At 45.2% G+C, this 14,560-nt stretch overlaps 2 protein-coding genes across 2 annotated transcripts in view; both read right to left on the bottom strand.

Moving 5' to 3' along the window:
* Nucleotides 1-750: 750 nt before the first annotated feature.
* On the bottom strand, nucleotides 751-3,576 carry sp5a (Sp5 transcription factor a). Its single transcript, XM_076039907.1, has 2 exons — nucleotides 3,134-3,576; nucleotides 751-2,666 (listed from the first exon to the last, which is right to left on the bottom strand). The coding sequence occupies exons 1-2, from the start codon at nucleotides 3,182-3,184 to the stop codon at nucleotides 1,527-1,529; spliced, it is 1,191 nt and encodes a 396-aa protein (XP_075896022.1). The 5' UTR covers nucleotides 3,185-3,576; the 3' UTR covers nucleotides 751-1,526.
* An 8,072-nt stretch (nucleotides 3,577-11,648) lies between these two features.
* Nucleotides 11,649-14,560, bottom strand: part of myo3b (myosin IIIB) — a 50,967-nt gene continuing 48,055 nt past the window's right edge. Inside the window, 4 exon segments of the mRNA XM_076039902.1 lie at nucleotides 11,649-12,071; nucleotides 12,073-12,160; nucleotides 12,556-12,602; nucleotides 12,983-13,083. Coding sequence (XP_075896017.1) covers nucleotides 12,027-12,071; nucleotides 12,073-12,160; nucleotides 12,556-12,602; nucleotides 12,983-13,083 — 281 coding nt within the window. The 3' untranslated portion in view covers nucleotides 11,649-12,026.

Genomic DNA, 14,560 nt, shown 5'->3' with positions numbered 1-14,560 from the left:
ACAAATTTAGTAAAGGGAGTTCAACAAAATACTGAAAAGCACTTGCTTTTTGGTAGAGCGGTGATAAATACGACATGACACTGAGAAAAAGACTTCAGACAAGTCAGTTAGTCACAGAGGACCAGGCTGTTGTTGACTCTCCTCATGTTAGGCATTACGCTGATGGAATCGCTCAGAGATATTCCGGTTTAAATTCAAAATGTTTCTCTGCGGTATGAGCTTTACTCATACCACATCAACTCATCAGAAGTATATATGAAACACTGAAACAGGGAACAAACAGATCACATGATTTTGAACAATTTAAAATATAGCATTACTGTTGACTAAACAAAGAATTACACATCAAATGTGTAAAATTTTAAAATGCCAGAATTAAAAAAAAAAAAGATTATATTTTGATGACAAGTTTTCTCTCTATCCACAAAAGAGAGAAGAAATAGATAGGTAAGGTATTTATCTGTGACTATTTCATGTGTATTTTCTTGTGCAGTTAGCAGCAAATTTTGTTGATCCTCGCTGGGTAAAATCAAAAAAATATATATATATTTTTTTTTGTTACAATTGTATGAACACAGCGCCAGGACTTTAGATATATTTCTGTTCAAACACACCAACCTGACCAGAGCTCTTTGGCAAGTTTAAATTGCAGCTCAACTTATCCTGGAGGGTACACAACTACAGCAAGGAAAGAAATTGATATTTTAAACAAACAGACTGTGATACAATCTTGATCCAAAATATTATTCAACAGTGCTCCTTTGGACAGTATGAAAGTAACCGTTCTCATTTGGCCATCCCTGACCAGAAACCAGAATTAATAGCACACCTTTTCTTGCAAAATCTAAAATTACTCACAAAGCCAAACAGCATTAATGACATTGAACAAAAGTTCTACTGTGTGAAAGTTTTGACGCCAAACAAGGGAAGCTAATATGTATATATATATATATATATATATTATAGATTTGACCTGGTGGCCTCATGACTCGCACTCTAACACATCAAATGAATTGTTCTGAGTTGAGGAAAAATGTTATAATCTTTATTCTCACACAGTATTTGGGTCATATCAACAATAGCAGATCTTTTCAAGAGCATGCTTTAAAACCACCCCACAAGGAGCAAGGAACTGACACTTTCATTCAACAAAAGCTATTAAATATAATTTACAGGGTTGTGAGATCTTCCACCGAAGACAATGATCAAAACACAAGTTGAAAACTTGTCTTCTTTATATGATATAGACAGTGATTTCAAACTTATGACCTCCACGTCCTCCGTGGTCCCCCCCCCCCCCAAAAAAAAAAAATTAACTTATGGAACTTTATATTATATGCATACACGTACACACAACAATGTGCTACACATACTGGCAATGTCAGAAACTATTGTCAGGACGAAATTAAGGGACAAAACAAAGGAAAACACCTCATGAAGACGCTGCTCACCGTGTTACTAAGGTAGGACTGAACTGTATTGCACTATAGTGACTCTCTACTCGTTAGAAATGTATACAAGTTGGGTTACAACAAACTCCGGGCGTCTTCCCTTTTCACATGCTCGAGTGTCTTGTCGTGGTGGCACTTGCTCTTTTTGTTCTGGTGAGTTTTGACGTGCTTGGCCAGGTGGTCACTCCTCATGAACCTCTTGCAGCAGTCCGGGCACACGAAGCGCTTCTCCCCCGTGTGAGTCCTCAGGTGTCTCTGCAGCTCGTCAGACCGCGTGAAACTCTTGCCGCAGAAGAGCCAGTTGCACACGAACGGCCGCTCCCCGGAGTGCCACCTCAGGTGCGCCTTGAGGTGCGACGTCTTGCCGTAAACCTTCCCGCATCCCGGTATGTGACAGATGTGCTGCTTCTTCTTGCCCGGCTCGTCGCTGGTCGACGCGGACGACTGACAGTTGGGACACCTGCACCTCCGGCACCGGCGCGCCGTCGCCAGCGGGGACTTGGTGTGCAGCAGCGCCGCGATTTGCGTCTGGTACTGCGCAAAGTCCGTGTGTCCCAGCACCAGACCCCTCTGCAGCTGGAAGCGGTGGGCGCCCAGCGAGGACGAGTGGCTGACGTGGTTGCCCTGCTGGAGGCTCCACCACGGGATCTCGTCGCCGGGGTTGGGGGACAACTGTCTCTGCTGCTGCGGCTGCTGGTGCGGGTGCTGCTGGTGCTGCTGGTGGTGGTGGTGCACAAGGCCGGACGGTCCCGTGACGAAGCTGGGCATCGCCGGCGCAATCGGGGTGGGCGCCGCGTAGCTGACGGCGGGGACGTAGGTGGGCGGGCAGGTGGACTGCATGGAGCAGGGCAGCATCTTGACGGGGGAGAAGTCATAGGGGTACGAGGGGTCCGCCGGCGGCGTCAGGGGCAGTTCGTGGTGCGAGCTGAACGAGCTCTGGATGTGCGTGGACAGCTGCGCCTTGGCGGATAGTCCGAAGGAGGAGTTGCCCCCCGCCGCCAGGCTGCCCTGAGCGGCGCCCTCGTTAGTCCACGGGTGGAAGAGGCGCGACGGCGAGCCCAAGGTGGGGTCGTAGGGCACCTGGAGGAAGTCCGCCGGGTTGGAAGCGTGGTGGTGGTGATGGTGGTGGTGGTGCCCGATGCGGTTACAAGTGGCGGCCAGCAGAGCCAGCGGGGAGTGCTTACAGTTCTCCGGGGAAGAGTTGGGAGTGCGGTCCTGGATAACCGAGACACACATTTTCTGTATTACAAACATGACTTCTTCTTAGTCTTCTTTTTCTTTTTTTTTTCTTTTTTTTTTTCAAAACGCACGCACGGCCGTTGGACCAGATACAAAAAAAAAAGAAAAAAAGAAGAAGACAGACGGCGTGACAGAAACTATAACGTCCAAAATTATGTTCTCCTTCTGTCAGAATGCCACTATTAAATTCGACTTAAATAGCGAAGAAGACATTGCACAAAAAAAAAAGTTGGAGGTCAACAACGCAAGAAGAAGAAAAAAAATCAGAGTCAAACTACATGCGACCGGGCACGCAGTGTATCTCTGTTATTCTTGTTGACGTCTTTTTTTTTTAAAAAAAAAGGAAAAATAATATCCAAAACCCTCTATAGTTCTACTTGACTCGATAAATCCCTCGTGTTATTAAAAGTCGTCAGAGAAGTAAAAATTTTGCGCGCACGAACCTGTAGAAAAGCCTGGAGTGTTTCATTCCGCAGAACAGCCACCGCCGCCATGGTGAGCGTCCTCCTCCTCCTCCTTCTCCTCCTCCTCCTCCTCCTCCCTCCTCGCGGTGAAAACAAATAAAAATAAATAAATAAAAAGTTCTAATTTCGGTGCAAAAATGTGCATTCGCGAGCGACAGGAGAAAAAAAAAACACAAAACAAAAACAAACAACGACGGTGGTGCCGAGCAGCTCCTCCAGCTCCTGCGGTGCCTCCTCTCCCCGAGATATCCTTGGTCTATCTGAAGAGTGAGGGATCACTTCTTAGAATTTGATAAGGACTTTGGTGGGCCGCCAGCCAGTCAGAAATAAGATTTATTACTTTGAAGTTTGCCGCTGCCCAATCATCAAAGAATGGCGGCTCTTTGAGAGGGGGGAAAGCAAATCCTTTGAATCCACAAAGCTCCTATGGTGTGTTTGTTGGTCTGGATAAAGGAGCTGATTATTAGGGGGGAGGGGAGGGGAGGAGATAAAGGCGGGACAATTAATGAAGTAATCACTATGTGGGAAATGTATATACACAAATAATTGGATTTTCTTGATCAAAGACCCCCATGCCGCCTGGAGACCCCCGTATTGGATGCTGTAGTCATCTGATCCTCTTTTTGTAATTAAGGATTTGTAGCAGAACCCTGTGTGACAATGTGACATTGTTATCTCTGGAGATCTCCGAGAGAGGCGCTGGCAGGCCGTTTGATGGAGGCGGAGGCAGAGACCAAATCAAGTGACTCAACACAAAGTTTCTCATCTCTCAAGAATCTACGTCTCCGTCATATTTCCATCCCGCGATTGAAAATCGTGTTGTCCCTTTGAAATACAACACGGCATTAAACTCTTCATTACGCACCCCCCCCACCCCAACCCCCCACCCCACCCCTCCATCCTCCCCAACCTTGAATTATTTAAATACTCACATCTCATTTGCCAATTTCATTCATTTGTTTTTTTTGTTTTTTATCAGAACCTTTAACTCCTCATTTTAGATCACTACCCCTCCTTTTCGTCCTCAAGTCGAACGCCAAAATGGAAGCAGCAGTGCCTCGGGCTGTATTCCCAGCCGCTGATTCAAATGATGTTACTTTACAAAGAGGAGGAAAGCTCCGGCTTAATTCAGGTGACAAAAGCTCGGCGTTAAATGTTGACGTCTCAATTTTGACAGGGCAGTGTCAGACTAGAGTGAGCCGTTGTCCACAAAATAAAAATAGGATCAGTTTCATGAAAGCAAAGCAAAGAGGACTAACTTTAAAACAAAGACTTGACTAGAAAATTCAATCGTTGCACCCCCCCCCCCCCCCTTCTGTTGTAAGACATGTAACTGAAGCCGAAATGTGCAGCTTTTTTACAAGATAACGTCCAAACTTTTGTTGCTTTACAGTTGGAATTGGAAGTTGTCGTTTTTCTATATCAACCCTCTGATCTTTATCTGGCTTCCCTGCAGAAACAATCACTGTCCTCCCGACGAGTTTGGAGCAGCAGATTTTGAATTAGATCTCTTCCTTTGAAGGGATTAATGTTCCCAGTCCTCTCCCACGGCTTTACAAAGTCATGAGGGAGAGGGGGAGTCCTGCTGGGCTGCACTGGAGCCATGCTCCACTACAAAACTGGCTACAGGAGTGGTGTAGTAGGAGTGTTGACGAATAACAAACTAGTGGAGATTAACCCTGTTTACATCCTAAGTGGCAGCAGTGGTGACTTTTAATACGTAGAGCTTCTTAACGTGCAGGAAACAGATCGGGGTTTTAGAAAATATGTGCGCGTCACGATGATGTCAGAGGTGTGTGTGTGTGTGTGTGTGTGTGTGTGTGTGTGTGGTTATCAGCTACCGCACTTTGTGTGGAGGCATGTGCACACAGTGCAGAGTCTTGTAAAGGGGAAAATATTTCGGGTTACAAGGTTGTAAAAATTCCCTTTAACTGGGGTTTATAATTTCTAACTATTAGTTGTGAATATAACTTTGAATGTTTTTATTTTCAACAGGGCCTCTTAAACTGTTGTGTATTTAGAAGTTTGGAAGGTTTAAGTTTATATTTTTAATTTTTTACAGGTGAGCAGTTATTTAGACTCTGTTAAAGATAAGGTTAAAGGTCAAAGGCCCACTGAGATCTTATTCAGATGTTATAAAAAAAAAAACAATAAATCTGGTGAAATTGTAGAACTATGTTTATTTTAGCTGTAAAGTTGTTGTTAGTTTAGTGCTGCGCAATCGTGTAGTTAATTTATTCTTAAGATGAGTGCACTTGCTGCGGATGCTGTAAAGCGGCTGTTACAAACTAAATATCAGCGAGACATCACCACAGTAAACATTTTCACAGACTCCTTCAAAAGCTGTATTTGTGTAAAAAAAAAAAAAAAAAAATCTGTCAGCTAGTTTTTTTCCTACCAGGTTTAAATGTCAGATAAATGTCAAATGTAATCTGCTCTCTCATGTCGAGCCACACAACATACAGAGTAAAGGGGGAATCCACCCTAAAACAGAATATGGACTCTTGCGCAAGTCCAAGCAGCAGCAGCAGCAGCAGCAGCAGCAGCAGCAGCAGCAGCAGCAGCAGAAGCTGTAATTTATAAACATACAGACATTAATTCAGATTTGAGGTGGATTTTCACATAAATCTGCTTTACTTGTGAGCTGTCATGCTCTGCGGTGGAAAATTTCCCCCCATATGTGACAACTCTATGAATCTTCTGAACCATTGGCATTACCAAATTATTGATGTCTTCCTTTGAGATACTCAGTTCAGCCTTAAATGCAAGTTCTTACATTTTAATGCATCTCAATGGGGCTCCAGCAGGGGGATGGATTTGGCTGGGCAGGACTTTGATATAGTTTGTTAGAAATCCACTATTGCGTTATTTGACACAATGTCCACTCCCAGAGGTAATTTACTTGCTGCAAACCGCCATCTCACGGACATGCCTCGGGTTTTACAGGGTCACCTCGGCGGCGGTTTGGGCTCAAAGAAATTTCATCGGTGACATTTGATGGGAAATTTATGTTGCAGGAACTGCCTTGCAGCAGTTTTCCGCCAGTAGATTCAAAGGTTTGAACATGGAGGAAGTACTCACACTGTACTGCATACTGTACTCTCCGATGTGCAGCGACAGAGTTGATTAGTAGGAATACCATTAACACATTTTGGTCTTTACTCGAGAAAACAACAGCGATTGAGTGTAAGGGGTTATTTTCAAAATGTAAAATGTAAGTTTTCCACTCATGAGAAATTTGTTGAGGCTGAAAACATTGAGGTGCATGAAGTAGACAGTGGAGAAACAGGTGCCTTTCACCTTCAAACACTCTCACTAAATGTATGATGAGCACAGTTTGAATGAATATTACATCCGTGGCATTAATAGAAAAATGAAAGGTGAGAAATTAAAGTATGTCTCCATCATCATGATGCTTGTGAAACGTGAACCCTGCAATTCTATTCAAAAAAGATTTTTTTTGATTAGAAATGTTTTGCATGACCTGTTGTTGAGATTGCCGGCAAACGCCAGAAAGAAACACCACGCTCACAAACTCCAGTAGCTCAGACACATTTATTGGACTCATACAAAACAGCCATGGACTACAAATAAATATAAATGTACAAGAGAAAGGAAGCTTGCAGCAGGAGTTTGCTTTGGTTGGGGTCCACCTCGGAGTTGAAGAAGGCTGAATATCTGCAGAATAGAGAAAGAAAAACCTGAATGACAACCACTTCACATGTCCTCATTTACAGCGAGCTGCTGACAGAGGGAACCTCAGAGTGAAGAGGCGATGCCAAGACAGAAGGGAAAAAAAAAAAAAACTTTTTATACTCTGCGGACAGTTGAGAGAAACAGGTTCCCAATCTGTCTCATACAAGAGATATGAGAGATGGCGAGGGAGTGCACGAGCGTGTGGGAGGGATAGAGAGAGAGAGAGAGAGAGAGCGGGGGAGAGGAGGGAGGGAAATGTGGAGGGAGGAAGGGAGGGAGCGGTGCTCCAGGCTACTGGGTACTTGAGCCTCCATAATGGTGTCTCGTATGAGAAAACATCTGTGAATTTCCTCAGTGATCTACAACAAAGTATAACTCAGAGCAGTCACTCAGCCAACCTTTGAAGTCGCGCTCTGACAGAAAGCTGCCATTGTTCGCAGGCCCCCAACACACAGAGAGCCCAACTTTGGTCTCACTAATTTTCCCCTGCAATGTGATACAACTCTTTTCTCCCTCTCCCCGCTCTCGGGAGCCTCTGAAAGCAGGGGATCTTGGGATATACGAGGGCAAAGAGCAAAGCCTTGGCAATGTGCACTGCCGCCTAGGGTCGTGTAGGGGCGGGGCAGGTCACTTTACCTTCACTCAGCCCACCCTGGATGGAGTAATCCAGCCCCTGAAGGGCCAAAGACCTTCCCCTCTATGATGATGGTGATGATGATGCATAAAGTTGCAGCCCTTCATGCTTGCTCAGCAAGCAAAATGAGAAACTTCACCAAATTCTTTGCTACTTTAGAAGCACAAGCGAGAGCTGCTGGTTCACTTGTTATTTGTTTTTTATCACTGATTTTGAACTTTGAACCCTTTTAGCAGCAAGAAAAAAAAGATAGAATTGAACGTAAAAGAAACCATAGCGGTGGATATCTGCCAAAACTCTGTGATACATTTTTCATTCCATTTTGTTTGAACTGGAACAACATGTTGCTTTGGAGTGAATTCACTGGAAAAGTTCAAATGAGTTTGAGATAAATGCCAGAGAAGTGAAGTTACTTGAAATATGCATCTGATACACTGTATTAACTAGTTAATCTATCTGCATTGTATTATTTTCTATTATAAGTGAAGATGCTGAAAAGGACAAATGACGAGCAACGGAGTATAATGTCATTTATGGAAGCACAATAGAAAGTTCCTTTGGGCAATGACAGTAATCTGAGAGATTATTCTGACCCACTGATACCAAAATCTGTTTTATACGTTGCTAGTTGGGCCACCGGGTGATCTTCTCTGCTTCTGCTGGTGATTTTGGGGGAGTGGGGTGTGTGTGGGTGGGTAGAAGGGTAGGGTAAAAGAAAAAAACAGGCCCTGTGTTCTGCACCCCAAACGGAAACAAGGCCGTGGTAATTTTCACACTGTTACCCGTCCAGCATTTATTCAATGGCAGCTGGTCCCACCATCTGGGGAAGCGGCAAAAGGGGCAAAGCAGAACAGGTTACACCTTTGGCCGTGCCAAGTCTGCGAGTGAGCGAGTGGCCCCCGCTCCGTCGACAAACTGAGAGAGGCTAATCACAATTTCACGCTCTGATTTGTCAAATCCCGGTCCAGCACCGGAGGCGCCGAGACAACTTTTCAGCCCCTTAAATTTAACGGCGCGCAGGATAACAGCTCGTCAAGGAGTGTTCCTGTTGTTCCATCCCAGCCTCTTTGAAAGAGGGTTTACCTTCTTTGCACAAGAAAAGCAGCCGAACGGCGACGCCTTTTATCTGGAGCGAAATGCAAAAAGCAGGAAGTGATTCTGACCACAGCGGGGAAATTTTTTTTTTAGCAGTGCGGAACAAACTCTCATCTCCTTATGCTCATGTTAATGTTGAGGACAAAAAAAAAAAAAAGAAAAAAAGCGCGGGCACAGAGCATCCTCTGCAAACTGCAGGTGTGAGGAAGCTGAAACAAAAGCCACGCTAGCCCTAATGGCATCCCTTGTCATTAAGAGACCTTTGATGTACGTACTCAACAGACTCTTTTATCTCCTCCTTCCTCTCTGTCTCTAGCCCGGCTCAAGCAGTTTCTTTATTAATGCCGTCTTTAGGGAACGCTCTTTTGCTCAGAGCCCTCCACACACACACAGACACACACACACGCACGCACGCACGCACACACACATACACACACCTGACATCTGGGTGATGCTCACGTGGTGCCGCTTCCGTTGGCGCTAATCATTAGCCGGCACAGAGCATCACAATGCAAAGTTTGGAACTATTGTAGGTGTCTTGTTCGTTCTCTGTCCTTGAAGTCGGCGGGAACAAAAAGTAGTTCCCGGAAGAGGCCTCACTCTTTTTAACACGACCCCCAAACACACACACAGACACACACAAAAATAAAAAAAATAATAAAAAAAATAGCGATATGCAGCGATAGTCTTCTGCGGCGAAGCACTGACACGTCTGGATATGAAAAGCACGTAAACTGCATTAAAACTAGTGTTTGAAAGAGGCTGCACATGAAATGCAGGTATTCAAGCTCTGCCTTTGAACTGGGAGGATATAGAAACAGGACAATGTTGGCCTAATCGCGTTCTCTCTTTGAAGTGAGACATCACCATTAGGTGAAAAGGTAAGTACGCTTCTTTAGAAAATAAAAAAAAAAAAGCTTTTCATCATTTGTTGAGGCGCTGCAGCTCCGGCGATTTCACAAGGAGGGAGTTGAAACTTTGATGGATGGCGGCGTCGGAGCCGCAGAGAAGGCGCTCCCGCCTGTCGGCAAAGCCACCGAAACGGGCAAAAGAAGAACAACACCGGCGGTGACGGTGGCCACATTAAAGCGGCGCTCGCTCTCACATGCCAGATGTTGTCAGGTTTAATGGGGAAAAACAAGAGGGAGTTGGGTTTTATGAAGACGTACTAAAAGAGAAGGAGGCAGGTGCCAGGTCTCCACGTCTCACAGACTTCAGATCAGATCCCCCTGCCTCCCTCCCTCCCTCCATCACCCCGGAGACTGAAGTCGGGGGGGGGGGAGAGAGAAACTGGGAGTCCGAGCTGTCGCGGGAGCTCGAGTTTGTTTTTGCTGGAGTGCATCGTCTCTCGCCAGAGTGACGACAGTATTTCATAACATTTGTCTTTTGCAACGCATAATCAGCTAACTGAGGCAATTACTTCCACACCTCCGCTCACCTCCTCGCATATGCTAAAGCAGGCAATCAGCCAGGGAGTTAATTTGGCGGGGAAAATACAGGCAAAGAAACACCCACTCCGGAACCCATTTGTCACCACAGTCCAACCTTGTTATTCAAACTAGCGAGCCTATTTGAAATTCCTCTCTCCATCGTATTAAAAAAAAAAAAAACAGGGCCGAAATAATCAAGGGAGCATGATCACACTTAATTGATTCAGTGTACTTTTAAGATGCACTACAGGGTGCTGGGGTGACCTATTTCAGGCTGCTCTTCAGAGGAGCAGAACTATCCCAGCAAGGGAGTAAATGCACTACCAGGATTTTAATTATTGCAGGATCCGCGGCGACGACCGGAGGTGAAATGCTTCTGAACTCGCTGTGACACCACATTATAAGAGCGCCAGTGGTCCGGGCTGTTTCTCTTTGAGACCCTCATGACCGAACAGAGAAAAAAAAAGTAATGATAAATTGGGATCTCATTAATCGCGCATCTCAATGATGTGATGTCTGTTTGGCAATGGGGAACGAATGACTTTCCCATGAAAACTTAAAAACTGAAAGAAACAAATGACTATCTCAACAATACAATATAGACCGACAGAATTTGAAAAATGTTGGATGCTCTTTTTGTTGTTTTTTATTTATATAGTGGAGTCAATGGGATAGTAGCCAATAATTCCGGTGTCTGTTTGGCGAAGAGCCAGGCCGCGGGCCTGAGTCTGACACTTCACCATCGCTAAACGTTGGGATTTGATCAACACTTTGGGCTCCTCCACATCAAAACCGGCACCCCTGTGAAGAACCTGAACCCGAGTCAAGCCAGCCTCGCTATCTAAGCGCAGCTCTAATGTTTTTCCTGCTGAGTGTAAGGAGGATGAGATCTTCAGACATACCACCCCACTCTTCCTATTAAGATCAAAATCTCCTCTCGGGCCCTCGGGTGTCAACAAAGGGAGATGCAGTAAATGATATGCAAATTGAAAAGAAGGGGAGGGGAGGAAAAAAAAAGGGGGGGGGGGGGCGCCGCGCAAATCAACTCGCCAACCCTGCATTTCCGACACTTCACATCTTGAAAGAAAATTTCAGTGTTTAGGGTGAAAATTCAGAGCGAGGTCTGAGCTGCGTGCAGCAGTTCCCTGCGCTCAGACGGCACAAAGCCCTGCTCACTGCGGGCGCCTCGCTCGGCCACAACTCGTGCGGAGTGCGAGTTGGAGCTTTCCGAGGGATTTGTCTCTGGATCTGGCTGAGACAATAGACACAGTGGTGGGAAATGGGGGAGATGTTTCCAAAATCAGGTTAAACGCCGCAAGAGCTGAGGAGGAGCGAGCTGCACAAGCAGGATTGGGTTTTTTGGGTTTTTGTTCCCCAGGGAGACAATGGATGTACAGAGGTCAAAGGGAAAATGAAGGAAATAATCTGTGTGCTTGTGAAGTCTTGGTATTATGGTGAACCTGCTCTGTGAAGACTAATGTGCTCGTTTCATGCAATAAAGTGAAGTTCATAAATAAAAGAGACATTTTCTAGTACACTTTCACAGAACAATGTGATACGAAGCCCCCCCCCCCCTTTTTTTTTTTCAGTACGGCAGCAATACGTTTCTGTAATATAAAGACGTTGACAAACAGAACAACGGAAACGGGAGTACAAGCACGATAAGCGCAACAAATTAAGTTTTAATTAGTGAGATCTTCCCTTTCATTGCTCAAAGTGCACTTTTGTATCAGGCAGCTTCTAAAATGGGTTTCAATTCAAACATTGCACCCGCATTAAAAAGTGCACTCAGCGCGAGAGACTTTGCGTTTGCTTGCACAGAGAGAGGCGCGGCGGCGAACTGCTAAGAACCGGCGGATTAGCGGCGGGGCAGAGCCGCGGACAGGTTGCTTATTCTGCAGCGCCGCCGCGCTCTGCTCCACATGCCGCAGCACATCCAACGCCGAGCGCGCCCTTTGGAGTGTCTGTCTTGCACGTCTGGCGCGTCTGTCTTACCGGCTGACGCGGGCGCGAGGGCTCAGCCCTGACTGACAGGAGGCCCACTAGAGGGGCTGGGTGGAGGCGGAGGTCGGGTACTCCTCCTCGGGGATCGACTCCACGGCTGACAGTAATTTGTAGTACTCGTCCTCTCCATCCAGCACTTTGACTTGTCTGCAGATAGGGAGGAAGTTGGTGAGAGGGTGGCGGACACGTGGACGGCGACGTCGAGCTCGAGTTGAGTCGACTTATAAAGAATAAAACCTGCAAAATGAAACAAAGCTCTCCCCCTCGTTGTATTTTTTCCAGCTGAATCAGGATGCCATTTATAGTACAAATCCAGACCAGACCTTCAATGGTTACAATTAGCATGCTGACAAAGCCTTAATATGTAACACCCTCCTCTAATGACGCAGAGCAAGCGCCCGTGGAAAAAAAACAAAAAAAAACAGGCGGATATTTTCGGCTCTCCATTTACATCATAAGAAAACAACTCCATTTCTGGATTCTCCTATTCCACAAAGGGCCTGCTCTGTTTAGAGTCGTAAGAAGGAAAAGCAGTTATTTACCCAAGTTTTCTCGGCTTCCTCGCGCTCCCCTGGTAATCCAGAGTTCTCTGAGGAAAGGGCCAAGAGCACACACAGTCAAAAGATGAGCGGAGAATCATTAATTTTTAATTCAAAGTGATTTTGTGTTGAATGCGAGCAGATGCTGATAATATCAGAAGTCACAGCATAATTTTTTTCTGATCAAAGGGCTCAAGTGAGTCTGATGAAGCATGCATCTTGCTCAGCTTTGATAAACCACATCAATTATTCACCGTGAAGGCAGACATCCTGACATGAAAGCAACAGATAAAGAGCATAAGCACATGTTCAAGACAAGAGGCAGAGGAGCGTGGGGGTGGGGCTCCAGGGTCTGGCACAGGTAGGTTTAATTGTATTATCATGTGGAACCAAAGTCAGACAAAGGCCTTTATCGGCACTTTGAACTCACATTTAGCTGGTTGTAGTACAGGCTGTCTTCGGGGCTGTTGAGCAGCTTGGGCTGCTGGCCCCGCCGGCGAGGAGTTCTCTGCTGCAGCTTCGTCACTGGACCTGCAACAGAGGAAAAACAAGGGCAGTGATCCAGGCGAGCCAAAAAAACCCGATGACGACGACGAGCTCTAATGCAGAGCCAGCGTTAATGGCGGCAGGAAAAACATCCCCAACAGCCCCGACTTAGCAAATCTGCACCCCCGTGTGACCGAGTGACAGAAAATCATTTGGATTTAGTGCCTTTTAGATGAAAGGTTATGTCATTTGTAATTAACGGGCTGACTCAATAAAGGCTGAACATTTACAGAGATGCAAATGCATATAGCGCACGTACTTATATCTCCAGGTGCACGGCAGATGATGGTTGTATTTTGTCAACAGCGACAGCACGACTGGTGTGTGTGTGTGTGTGTGTGTGTGTGTGTGTGTGTGTGTGTGGTTATAGTTACACTTTTGCTTTCTTGTGGCCAAAACACCCATTTAAGAAAGAGATGACGCTTTTGAAACGCAGCTCTGATCAGATCTGGTTGTCCCTTCACATTAAAGCTCAGAAAAATCAAACTACTTCCTGCGACAAGCTCTAAACCAGCAGCAGGCATTCTGAGTAGAGACGTTAACGCGTTAAATTAAAAACTTACCAGAGATTTTTCTCAAAGGATCTAATAACTGTGAACTCAGTAAAACAGTTTTGTTTGAGTAAAGGTAATATTTTACATGTACATTATCATATACAGTAATACTTTTAGAAAAAATAGTGATATGGTTGCAGGCTTGACACTTGATTTTAAATAAAGTTTCAGGGGAAAAAATAAAGTGTTTTCTATGTTGGCATAGAAGATATTTCTGTAACAGAGTTCAGAGTCAAAAGGTTGTGGATTGTTGTTACATTATGAATCTCTTCATTTGAAGATTTTTTCTCCTGCACTCCAGTGGAGCAGCTATTCAAGATCAACCGTCCCAGCAAACTCTATTTAGCTACAGAATGCCAGATATTTAGCCCTCTGTTTACAGCTTCCTGCTAAAAACTCAGTTCAACTTCCCGCTTCAAAGTGATTCTCTGTTGGACCTTCAACAATCACCTTGGTGGAGTCTCCAAAACAACCCTTGGGTTATCACCTATCATCCAAGGAGAACTATCAACACCCTCTTTGACATCACAAGGGGTTATTTCCAGAGATACAGATTTTTACATTTACATATTTTGAGAAAACATCTGTCAAACAAGTGGGACCTTTTCTTTGAAACCGTATCGAGACATTCATGCAGATGTTGTGCTTGGTCGCAGATTTAATAAGACACCTGTGACCAAGTTGATTACTTTAACTGCCAGCCAATAAAATAGAGGGGAAAAAGCACATGATTTGTGGCTGTTTGAATTGCAACCTTCCCATCAGAGTCTGATGACACACACTAGAGTTGTGGCTATTTTGGTCACAGACAGGTCATTGACACGACCGCATTCCCACTCAGAGAACTTTTTTTTTCCCCCTTCCCCGCACGCTGAAAAATAAACCATTATGAAAACCACAGACGGTCC

Source organism: Nelusetta ayraudi, unplaced genomic scaffold (genome assembly GCF_046127955.1).
Source record: "Nelusetta ayraudi isolate G7.1 ecotype Tasmania unplaced genomic scaffold, CSIRO-AGI_Nayr_v1 ptg000060l, whole genome shotgun sequence".
Taxonomy (NCBI): Eukaryota; Metazoa; Chordata; class Actinopteri; order Tetraodontiformes; family Monacanthidae; genus Nelusetta; species Nelusetta ayraudi.
The sequence above is the reverse complement of the archived record's forward strand: the minus strand, read 5'-3'. Positions and strand labels throughout refer to the sequence as shown.

Bases quoted from the DNA above. Each gene is read 5' to 3' on its own strand.
- sp5a (XM_076039907.1), bottom strand. From the start codon at position 3,184: ATGGCGGCGGTGGCTGTTCTGCGGAATGAAACACTCCAGGCTTTTCTA. The intron at 2,667-3,133 runs GTTCGTGCGCGC...TCGGTTATCCAG, and splicing joins CACTCCAGGCTTTTCTACAG to GACCGCACTCCCAACTCTTC.